This window comes from Thunnus thynnus, chromosome 1 (genome assembly GCF_963924715.1).
Source record: "Thunnus thynnus chromosome 1, fThuThy2.1, whole genome shotgun sequence".
NCBI classification, from domain to species: domain Eukaryota; kingdom Metazoa; phylum Chordata; class Actinopteri; order Scombriformes; family Scombridae; genus Thunnus; species Thunnus thynnus.
The window spans coordinates 40,059,428-40,072,274 of NC_089517.1; the positions used below are offsets into that span (position 1 = coordinate 40,059,428).

Consider the following 12,847-nt stretch of genomic DNA (forward strand, 5'->3'; position numbering starts at 1 on the left):
ATTTAGGTCATATTTATGCAGAAATACAGAAAATTCTAAAGGGTTCACAAACTTTCAAGCAGTATTGTAAATATATATTTATTTATTTATATGTGGAAATATTGGAGGGACTTGAATAATGGCAAAAACAACATGTTGATGTAAGCCTGTAGTCATAACATTATCTCCAAAGCCTACATTATTAGTGGGAAGGACACAAGTGGTGATAGCATCTTTATTTCTATTTGTAGTGAGACTAAAATTATTATTAACAGGATGTAAAGAAGAGCTACCTGGGTCTGGGTCCCTCCTGTTCCATGTTGTCAGGAAGGCCAGTCTCCTGGATTTGGGCCCTTCTTCTGTTCTAAAAGCCACAATTTTAATTATAGAATTTGATGTCAGGTAACACAAAAAATTAAACATGTATCAACTAAAAAGTCTGATGACCATATATTTGTTATTGGTGATAAATATGATTCAGATGTCTATAGATATCTGAAAATGCGCCTTGTGAAAACAGATTAATATGACAATATCACAGTATGTGTAATTCTGTATTGATATATTTACATAATGTATATTGTGATATAGTACATTTTCGTATAATATAATAACTACATGGTAATGTCTGTTTTAGGCTTAATCTAATAAATGAAATACCTCAAATTAAGGTACTACATACTTTGATTAAAAATACCGTTAATTCAATTTTGCCATAAAGCAGTCCTACTCATTTATTTGTAGCAATTGTGAATTGTGGAACATAGAGTTTGGAAGGTATTATTCTGCTTATATCAGATATCATAGACTATCTGGTTGACAAACCAGCTGTAATGCTGTGATGTGCATTAAAACTGCATAATGTTTTTTCACACATTACATTTAATGAAGTCCATGGACATTGGCTGAGGTGTTCAGTAACAGCTGAGCTTCAGCAGACAGTGTATACACACACGAGGGAGTGTGAAAGTGTGTGTACCTACTTGCCCAGCTGGTTCCTTGAAAGGTCGAGGGTCCTGAGCCGAGAGCAATTCCACTTACTGGGTGCGGGGAGTGTCACAATGTGATTCCCACATAATCTCAACGAGACCAGAGCCTAATGGGAGAATGAGTGTGAGGAGGGGTGAGATACTGTAAAACACACATTCATATTTTTCTTTCAAGGAATACACAGACCAGCTGGCTGACTGTATCACTGGTCAGCTTTCCTGTAAAGTGATAAGAACATAAACTCCATCTTTGTGTTAGCTTGTGTTAGCTGTGTTTTGCTGTCTAATGCTCCATGCTAATCCACACCACTGTACTATATGTTAGTGATAGAAAGCCACTAGCACTGTGTCAAATATAAGAAAATAAGGTTTGTTAGCAGCCTTAAAGCTAAATAATCTGCAGCTAGGCTGAGAAGTTTTGTACAGTCAATCTAACATCTGCTCCCTCATGGCTTCTCTTAAAAACACAAGCTAAAAAGGGAGTATAGTATAAAAGCATAAGTGAATATATAAAATAGGAATACATGTAAGTAAAATAAGTTACAAGTTGCTTACTCTGACAAACTCCTATATACGTACATGGTTTTGACTTTATAGTACTTTCTTGACACTTTGTCAATACAATGGCATCTTCAACCACATGTCCACTGCATGGCCACTATATACTATACTTGAGTATACATTTGGTCTGAGCTGTTTTTCTTCTTTCTTTGCTCTTTTTTCTGGTTCCATGCTCTCGTCACTTAAGGGTTCAGTTATCCAACAAGACAATGGTCTCAAATTCTGCATTCCTTTACTTTTAATCACCGTTGTTGCTCATTTCAGATTGTGGTTGCATGTTAACAGGATGGACATCTTAATTTCAATCTCCTTATTTTATCTGCTATTATTCTGTAGAGCTCCACAATCCAATCCCCAAACACCACTTTCAGTCCATCATTAGTGTTGTCAAAGTGAGCCAAATACTTCTGCATTTAAGGTATATATTATACACTGTATCTACCCAGACTGCAGAAAAATAATGTGAAGTCACTGACCCAAAACATGCGGCCAAACACAACAGCAGTGCCATCTAGAGGCTACTAAACACATCACACACACGAGTCTGACACTGTTTGTGTGTTTTATTTTTCATTTTAATTAATGTATCTTTATTTAACCCAATGTGAGCTGAGACAGATAGAATTCTGTCATAACACCTACAGATGTAGAATGTACAAACAGATCCAGATGATGGTTCCTACCTCCAGTTCAAATATATATGAAGGCAGCTCCTTCAGACTGTTGTCAGAGAAGTCCACCTCCTGCAGCTGAGTCCTCCAGAAGATGGAGATGGTGTTTGGAAGACTCTCAATCACATTGGAAGAAGCTCTGCATTGCTTCTGGAATAGAGGAAATAGAGGAATCCATTTGCTTTATTTTGTGGGAAAAGTCATTTTAAATTTACTGACTGAATCCATGTGTAGACATTTAAGTTTACAGTGGGTCATTGTTTCCCTGTGTAATCTTATGGGAACAAGATTAATGTCTAAATGAATGAAAATAAATACAGTTTGAACAAAATCTGTCAGAGTTGGGGATCTGTCATAGTTGAGCCCATGTTTTTTTTTAATCATATATTTTGTTCCAGTAAGACCCTAAAAAATAATCTGCCTCCGTGGCATGAACATGATTTTCAGCTGTTACCTTGTGTTTTTAAATATCCCAGTAAAAATCTTCATATATCAATATTAAGAGAATGCGGTTATATTCATTTTTTCCATAAAGCCTATCTCTTACTTATTATAAAGCCATATTCCATCCTTTCTCTTGCCAAAAATTCTCTTGTAATTTTAAGGGATAAGGCTGGCGTTATTCTATATTTTTTTTTATTGTCAACAAATCCCATGAATGACAAAATCCAACAATGTCCGTTTCGCTACATTTTCTGACTTCCCTCCCCTGTCTGTGAGTCTCCCCCAAGCCCACTGGTTCCAGCAAATGTACCTAAAACAGGAGAAAAGGTTTGTATTATTTGGGGGCTATTGTCAGTGGCAAATTAATCTACATTTAGTGTTCTGGTGAGTATTTCTGGCAGCAGGACAGTGTGTATGTGATTGAAGCAAAATAAGCTACAGTGTGTGTGTTCATGGTAATGAAGGAAAATGTCACCCAGTGCAGCAGTGTAGCTCATTCATGTCTATTTATAGTTTTTGGACAACAATGGAGCTCTACGGAACAGAGGAATAAGATATATCAGGCTTTGCATACACACACAATACTTGTTAGCAGATCAGGTCGTTGTTAGTTTGGGTCTGAACATGGGACTTGTTGACAAGAAGAACAATACAACAACAATAATAAAAGACACTCATACATACATATATTGTGGAATGCAATAAAAATGTTCAAGGCTGACATTTGATGCAAACATTCACACAACAAAACATCTTTTAGATGATGATGTAACACTGATAAAACAGATAAGTCAGAATCCATGACTGAGTATCATACCATCAAAATGTCCGTAAGGAAGTAGTTGATGGGAAGTTCACTGTTACATAATTCTATGAAAAATTCTATGACAAATAAGCCAAGTGAGCTCCTCTGAGTAATACGTAGAATATCAAATATGGACAACAGTAATTGGAATAATCTATTGCTGATGCTTTAAAGGGAAATCCTCTGAGACCAGCAGATACATTAAACAGGAAGTGGCATGTTGTCAGTCTGGTTTCTTACCAGTGGACAGGCCCAGGGGTCAGGGAAGGTGCTCAGTTTGTTCCTGCACACATTGAGGAAGCTCAGGGATTTCAAACAGTGCATGATAGCAGTGGGCAGACTGGTCAGACAGTTATCAGACACATCGAGCTCCTCCAGCTTACGAAAACCAATCCAGTTAGTAGCTGAAAGAATGGAATCAAAGAACACAACAAAAGTCTAAATAAGACCTGTACAAAGCCTGGAAATGGACACATGTAACATTGACTAGATTGGTCTTTGAATATGTTTTTATATTGTGCTGGTAAATATATAGCAACCTATATTTATCTGCCATAAAGTATGTAAAGGACTGTAACAACCTTTATGTATTGATCAACAATATATCCAGCCCGTTAACAAAGACAAAGACAGGGGGCCCCCAGTTCGAGTCTGGCCAGGGACGTCTGTTGCATCTCTCCCTCCCTTCCTCTAGCAACATAAAATTTATCAACAACAAATTGAAAAGACTACCATTAATATTTATCAAGTAAAAATGCCAAATATTTCCTGCTTTCAGTTTCTCCAGTGTGAGGATTTGCTTCTTTTTCTCTGTTTTATATAATATTTGAAAAAGTATTATTTATTTTTTATTATCTTTGGGTTTTGAACTGGTAGTCAGGCAAAACAAGACATCTGAAGATATCTCCTTGGAATCTCGAAGACTGGGATGAGTATTTTCACTATTTTCTGATATTTTAATACTATTTTTTCATTGGCCCATTGGTCCATGATTATCTATATATGACTGATGACCACCTTAGCACAAACTCTCTGAATATGATGCATTTTTTTCTCAACTATAGGAATTATTGAAGACTGTCTGCTAGCAGCACAAAGATAGGCTATGGATACTGGTATACTGAAGGCTGCCAGCTGTTTCATCAAAATCCAAAGCAAAGAAAGATGTGTCTCTGCCACACTTGGAGGAGGCTTTAGAATACATTGTCAATGTGTTGTGAAGTATCTTTTTATACTTAACCACATTTTTGTGTTCCCTGTGAATTTTACAAGAACACCCTTGTTTTCTGTAAAATGTGGTAATCAGTGTTCTCTAGAAGCAGGACACAGAAGTGTGGGGACTTTCAAGAGCCTTAGATGTTCTGCATTCAGTCAGACTATGAAGGAGGCAAATCCTCAACTGGAACTCACCTCACCTTCATTTCAAAATTGTATTCCACCAGTCATGCCAGGTTATGTGACTCACGTACTTGCTGATGGCTTTAAAGGGAAACTTATTAGTATTTTTCAACCTGGACTCTGTTTCCCTTCTATTTGTGTCTAAGTGACGAATGGGGACAACAATTTTTGAAATGGGTCCAGTATTGAGCGAGAGCTCTTCAGCTGGAAAACAGACTGCGATGTAATCCTTTGGGGCAATAGTGCCCTAACAATGTCTGTCCAGTAAAAATGATTGTTTTTACCACTGACAGGCTCCAACTGTTATTATAAGTGTCTGACAACATTATGAAAAAGATCATACAGAGAAATAAAACATTTTTCTTTACCTTTCACTTGACTTGGTCTGTTTGTTATTGTGTCTGACCAAGTCTCACTTTGAAAATCCTTTAGATAACACTAAGCTACACTGTCTGTACTCCAACACAACAAACTCCTTCTGGCATTCCTCTTTCCATCTCTGTCATGGCAGAATATTGAGCTATTTTCTACAACAACTCAACTCTCAACGCAAGATTTCAGAGCAAGACTTCTCCTTGTGCGAGACTTGATTAGACACGATAACAATCAAACTGGATCAAGCGAAAGGTAAAGAAAAAACGTGTTATTTCTCTGTAGGGTCCTTTCCATAATGTTGTCAGACACTTATAATAACAATCTGACGTTTTCAGTGACAAAAAAACAAGCACTTTTAGTGGACAAACATTGTTGGGGCATTTTGGATGTACATTGATGGGGCGCTATTGCCCCAAACAATTACATTGCAGCCTGTTTTGTGGCTGCACTCTTACTCACTACTGGACACAAAAAGATGGGAAAACAGGGTCCATGTTGAAAAATACCAAAGTTTCCCTTTAAAATGCCTGGCTGTCCCTCCACTTGGGTTTCATGGTAGAGTATGTTAACGTTGAGTGCACCAGTTGTACTGTTCATTGATGCTAAAATTAAAAGTGTGTGTGTGTTTGTGTATTTGGGGAGTGGGGAGGGTTTCCATAGTCCTTTCCAACATGATGCCACCTCATTCAAAATTATCTGTAAATATTTTCTTTATCATGCCATTAAAACTAAAATCACACAAATATGCATTATATATAAATACATTTACATATAAGTGGAGTTGGGACATACTGATAGGGATGTCAAATAAGGCTGTGAGCTGGTTCTTGGCAGCAGAAAGTCTCTGGATGCTGGTCAGGTGGAGAAGTGCAGGTGGCAGACTGGTGAGCTGGTTCTGACAGAGATTTACCTGCTGTAACCTGAAGCGCAGGAGAGAGGGAGGCTGAGAGTCCACATCATATCCCAAAGTACCAGTTTCCTCTGAATGAGACAAGCTGCTATTTGTGCACATAATATTTTCATACAAAAAGCACTCAGGACCAAGTCACGGATTCAGTGTGTGCCCTACAACTATACTTGTGTCAAGGTAAGAGTCTTTAGATGAGGCAATACTTAAATTAATCTGTGTTGTTTTGGTTTTAGAAGCAGTTAGCATATGAATTAGAGCCATTTCTTGACGAATAACAAATGGATTCAGCATCTCTGCAATGCTGTCTGCCTGTAGCAATAATACAATGTAAGAATATTCCATTACAAATGAAAGTCTTAAGTAAAAGTACATACGAATAATTAGAAAAATGTACTTAATACTTAACTGCATTTTAGTGATGCCTTAATGTTAATGTTGAAGCTAGTGGAATTAGAGCTAATTTTAATGACTTTATATACTGCAGTTTTATCTACTGTATAAGACATTATTTAATCTATGCTCAATATACATATATTTTTCAATCTTTATCTAAATAACTAGTAGCCACAGCTGTCAGATGAATGTAGTGGAGTAAAAAGTACAATATTGTCCTCTGAAATGTAAAATAAAATAAAAACATTCAAGTAAAGTACATTAGAATTGTACTTAAGTACACTACTTGACTACATGTTATTTTTCAGCACTGTCATTTTTGATGGAAGCTACCAGTTTCTCTCTATTACCAGTCAGTTTTTGTTCTAAAGCAGGCTACCTGGAAAAACTCCCCAGAACTATCTGTAAAATAAACACACAGCTGAATTTGATGTTGATTCAGGTCTGACTGTGGGTAAGAGAAAATGTGCTGTATTTCTTTAAACACTCAGTATGAACTGGGCAATACTACTGTGGAAATATATTTGTCAAAGCCTGAAGTTTAGTCTTGAGAGATTGTAGGCCAGACAACCTCCTGACATGTACCTGGAGCAGATGACCTCCTGTGAGTTGTGAGCAGCTGGCAGCACTTTCAGCAGGTTGTTGGAAAGATCTAAAACCTGAAGGCAGATGAGACCCCAGGGCACCACAGAGGGCAGAGCAGCCAGGCTGTTGGATGATAGATCCAAGTGGGTGATACGTGAGGAGACATCCATGAACCAGTCCAGTTCTAACCAGGGCAGCTGCAGACCGCCCCAACACACACTGACAGCCTGCAAACACACAGTGCATGATATTATGGAAGGGGCAGAGAACAACATAGATTCACCCAGGACTCCCTCTAACAAAACATATTTTGGCCTTAATTATAATACAGTGTGATGCTTAGCTTCATGTCAAAGTAAGTAAAGTAAGTAAAGATCCATTAAATTTAATTTAATCCATTAAATTTATTTTCAATTAAATGTAGCCAGAAGCTCAGATTTTCCACACATGTTCAGGGAATTCATATATGATAGTACCACTATTTCAAAGAATGAAGCTTTTTTAAATGAATTAATGGAATGAATTGACTTTATTATTTGAAAACATTGCATTTTCAACTAGTGCCAATAATAATATTATTTTAATTAATAATATAAAAGTGCATATTATCATAGGTGGGTCATGACAGCTCATATATGGACATTTTAGTGTTTAGAAATATAAACTTGTTGGAAACTTGTAAAATGACTTTTTAGAGGTACATTTGTATGTACAAATCTGTAAAAACTCAGAATATTAGATATTAGATGGTTGCAGTGTACACAGTGTACAACCACACTCATAAGAAATGTTCAATACAAGATTTGATAAGTATTACTGATCAGCTGCAGTCGATCGTGAAAATGGACTTTGCACTCCTGTTTGTGATTTTTTTTAAATAAATATTACAAGCATAACAACGTGATAACCCTAACCCTCTGTCAGAGTTTATTGTTGGGGTTAAAAGCAAGAAGAAGAAACAATGTTAAACATAAATCCTGATTACAAATGGTGCTCTCCCCCAGCTGATTCACATGTATTGGTTCAGAAACACATGGTCCTTCATTTTGTTTCCAGAACACACACCTCCACTCCCTCTGCATTGGAGGTTTCCTGTAGTTTGAGTCTGAGAAGGTGTTTGCTGAAGGCTGGATGGTCCATCAGGGTGTATGAGGAAATGCCTGCACCGTTCTGCATCAGGAAGCCAGCTATCTCCTCATTACCTGCAACACAAAACACACTATTGACTCAAGCTGTATTACGGTACCAGAGGTGACCTGGAACCACTATTGTTACAGCACTTCCGCAAATACACGGCTTTGCACTTTGTGTGCAACAGTGTGCTATTGTCTTACAGTTCTTCTCAAAGTCTCAAGGTGTGAATTCAGAGGTTACAGCATGGTTACAGAGCCGACACACATAGTTGCTGTATGTTGTGCTGTAGCTGTCTGTGACTGAACTTTGATTGGTCAGCCCGGGCCACTTGTGTTTTCTCCTTCAACTTTCTGATGCCAGTGGAGATTACTGATGGTGAATACAACATGAGGCAGAAGAGAGACTCTGTAATCTCCTGCTTTTCAGTAACAGACATCTAACAAACACATCTCCCAATCACCATTCTCTATCACAGTGTAGGAACATACAGTATATGGGTGATTTCATGACAGTAACATCACTGTGTCACAAAGTAAATGAAGAAGTTACTGTGGGGAATAAAAGTAAAGAACAATACAGCCTGCTCTCATACGTTACCTCTGTGGGTGTTGTAATGGTGATATCTACAAATAAAATCTGACGCTCTACTTAAAATCAGAACAGTAGGACTGCTGTAACCTTTGTACCAAGTGTAAATCCAGCTCAACTCCTGTAAGCAGACAACATAAACTGTGAGCAGCATACATTGAACATTCAGGAAGTATTCAACCCTCCAGAGTATTGTGATTTACTGTTTGTTCACACATACAGATTTTACCTAGACATTTCTAAGTGGATTTTGTCATTAGAAGTGCAGTATCACAGCTTTACACCTTCATTTAAATTTTTCTGAGGGTGCAATGTTCTAGTGCAAACGCAGCAGTGGGTCTGTTTGTTGGTTTAATTGATGTGTTATAGGACATGGCTGTTTTTTTATCACTTTAAATCCAGCAATGAATGAATCTTATTAACAAGCATCTGTGTAGCCATGGCTCGTACTGTAGTTTATATCTCTATGCCACAGAACTCCAAAACTAAAACCAATGAACAAAAAAGCAAATCTCTTCATTGCTATAATCGCAGCCAGTGTAGGAATGATGTCACATTAAATTAGTAGCTTGATGTTGGTAAATGTGAAGATGCAACAGGAAACATGCATTTAACACATTTTATTGTAAAGGTGCCTTTTTTTCACCACTGCTCAGCTGTAAAATGATTGGAGTAACACTCTTCTGTATGTTGCTATAATAAAAGGTGAGAAGGCATTTTGTAAACGTCTGTAAGATCAGTTGGACTATACACAGAGTTAAGTGACTTTTATACAAAGACCTTATTAAATGCACACTGTCATGGTCACAAGCTGTCATCTCCTCTGCTGATTGATTGCCAAACATCAATAAGACCGTTCTTAGCCTGTCTGACGTACAATGAATGATAACCCTCATCCCTGAAGTATTTTGGTTTGTTTCTGTCAGCACCTATTTGCTAACCTAAGAGCCAAAGTAGCCCTTACACCCTCTCCCTGCCCACTTCCACTCCATTTGCACGTTCATGTGGAGGGTCTGCTGTATAAAGTGCCATCCCAAACAAATTAGCGGGGAGTGGAAGTGGGTTTTAAAACCCTTCAACAGCGAGCCTGCTGAAGACCTACTCCTTGTCTCAAATTTGGACTCCTCTTCTGTTCTTATCTTACTTGATTTCAGTGCGGCATTTGATACCGTCGATCATAATATTCTTTTAAATCGCCTAGCGAGCTATGTTGGCATCTGTGGCTCTGCACTTTCGTGGCTAACTTTCTATCTATCTGACAGAACTCACTGTGTCTCACTTAAAAATACTATATCTGAATACTAATAAAGTTAACTTTGGTGTACTGCAGAGCTCTGTGCTGGGGCCTTTGCTTTTTTCTGTCTACATGCTATCTCTTGGTGAAATTTTCTGCAGCTACGAATCAAATTTCATTCAATATCAAATTTTACTGTTACTCGGATGATACTCAGATTTACATACCAATTAGACCAAATGATTGTTCACAAATTGCAAATCTTGAATTATGCCTTGTCACTATTACAAATTGCCAATAAAACTGAGATGCTAGTTGTTGGCCTAAAAATCCAACTCCCTCTTCTTGCAGACCTTACTCTAATCTAATTACCCAGAGCTCCACAGTTAAAAACCTTGGTGTTATTTTTGACTTAGCTCTCTCATTCGATGTTCACATTAGGGAAATCGCTGAGATTGCATTTTTTCATCTTCGCAATATCTCAAAAATCTGCTCCCTACTTAGTATGATGGATGCTGAAATTCTAAGACATGCTTTTGTTTCTTCAAGACTAGATTACTATAATGTCTTACTCTTTGGTCTACCTAGCTGCAGTATTTAAAAATAAATAAATAATAATAATAATAATAATAATAATAATAACAACTTGTGCAAAATGCTGCTGCCAGAATACTAACTAGAACTAGAAAATTTGACCATATTACTCCAATCCTAATCTCCCTTCACTGACTCCCAATTCAAGCCAGATCCGATTTTAAGGTGCTTCTCTTAGCTTATAAATCAGATCAGAACCAAGGAGTGCAAGGCAAGGGTATATGGGAGAGAGTATGGGCAAAATTAGGAGTAGGATATTTTTGGTTGAGTGGTGTTTATGATATTATGGACATTAAATGATATAGAGGATACTTTCAAGTGAGTGACATAATGACACATTACTAGTCTAAAGAATGAAGATAAAGTTTGAAGAACAAATCTTTGAGGGCTGCCACTGGCAATGCCAAAGGTTAATTGGCAACAAAGACAAAATTAAAACAAATGTTGTAAGCAAAAAAGTGTATTGGATATTTTTTACTCTTATGTTATGTAAGCAACTTTTGCTTCTCATTAGACAGAGGTAGAGAAGAAAAGTCCAGGGAGGAAGGGCAGATACGGATTCGGCCTTCCACTAAAATAAACTCCCTAGAGATACTGTGAATTAATTAAAAATAACGATTAGGGTGATGAATATGGGGTGATTGTGACACATACGACTGTATGTACAAACACCAATACTGAACTTCATACAGTATTTCTTCAGCCTAACAAACTTGGACTTTAACATGATTATGATAGCAAACAATTACAGACAGAGTGGTAATCCCGGAATGCGGTTTGGCCTTTGCACACTGTTCAGAGTCAAATCTGACCCACAATATTGAAACACTGTGAATTCTGTGTTCTTTTAGCCTGATCATTTGCACAGCTGAAACACACTCTTTGGGTGTTCTGAGCTAAATTTGACCCATATTATTCAAAGGCGCCATTCAAAATTGTTCTTACTTTTTTCACAGTCAATGAAATTACTGTGGCTGTTGTAGGTGACAGAGGACTATAGTGATACAGTATGTTCTGAAATAGACAGAAGTGAGAGTTGGTATGTGTAGTGTGTGTGAAAGAAGAAAGAGGAGAAGGAAAGGGCAGGATGGCTTGAATCAACAATTCAATAAGAAAAAAAAAGAAATTTAATGAATATCAGTGGATTTGATTTTATACAATACTACTCTTTTTTTTTTAATAAAAGTGAAGGGGTGCTCACAGCAGACTGTTTTCTTGTGTGTGTGTGCCCCAGCACTCTGCGGTGAACACATGGAGGAGCTGAGTTTTTTTTTTTCCTTTTTCTTTTCTCCTCCTCTTCCCACCCACAGACACAGGCACTGCTACAAGCAGCAGAGTTTTTTCTCTCTCTTCTCTGTTCATTTAGCTAGGTTGCTGTAAACCAAAACTTTAAGGATTAAATCACCTGGTTATTAATGACTGATTAATGACTGATCTTTTCTGTGGCGACGTACCGCAGTGACTGTGCTAACAATGACACTAAGAAAAATGGCTTCAAAGTTTTTTGACTCTCCAGCCAAATGTGTTATAGGTAGGATAGCGGTTATGTGCTTATTAATAATATATTCCTTAAGTAATTTTCATGGCTTAAGAATCATGACCAATTATTTCACCTGTGACCCCAATTATGATAAATAGATATGTAGGTGGTGCAGAGTGCAGTAACTAATCGATTTCTTATTACATTATATCTGTATTTAATTGTTTTATTGTTTGTCTGTTTAAAAAGTTGAAATAGATAATTAAGAAAAGTTCAGCAATCCTTAAATATTATTTTGTGAGGATTAACTTATAAAGATGGTCTGACATATTTATTTTAATTGTAAGGTTTATGTAAACCCATTTTCAGAATTAGATATATGCTCTCATAGAATATAATCAAGTTCCTGTCTTAATAGAGATAAATTATACCAGTCAAATCCAGGTTAATAAATGTCAAAATTGCTGAAGTGTTGTATAGATTACAAGCTGAGCGCCTCTAAATGGCACATTTAACATTGCCTGTTGTGAAGAGGTAGAAACAAGCATGAAATATCACAAAGCCACTGATACATGCGACAAGAGAGTAGGAAAAAGGCAGAAAGAGAAAGAAGTGTTGGGATGGTTTGTGCATGAGGGCATCATATATCAACAGACAGTGAAAAAGAAAGAAAAAGAAAGTAGGATTAAGAACAGGTCAAAAAGAAG

At 37.1% G+C, this 12,847-nt stretch overlaps 1 protein-coding gene across 2 annotated transcripts in view; it reads right to left on the minus strand.

The window, feature by feature from the left end:
• The window catches only part of lrrk1 (leucine-rich repeat kinase 1), a 161,264-nt gene that overhangs the window by 96,569 nt on the left and 51,848 nt on the right, over window positions 1–12,847 (minus strand). For both annotated transcript variants that reach the window (XM_067598039.1, XM_067598047.1), the window contains 7 exons: window positions 8,176–8,312; window positions 7,111–7,337; window positions 6,015–6,142; window positions 3,690–3,853; window positions 2,213–2,350; window positions 963–1,075; window positions 273–343 (listed from right to left, as the gene is read on the minus strand). In XM_067598039.1, coding sequence (XP_067454140.1) covers window positions 273–343; window positions 963–1,075; window positions 2,213–2,350; window positions 3,690–3,853; window positions 6,015–6,142; window positions 7,111–7,337; window positions 8,176–8,312 — 978 coding nt within the window. The remainder of the gene's footprint in view (window positions 1–272; window positions 344–962; window positions 1,076–2,212; window positions 2,351–3,689; window positions 3,854–6,014; window positions 6,143–7,110; window positions 7,338–8,175; window positions 8,313–12,847) is intronic.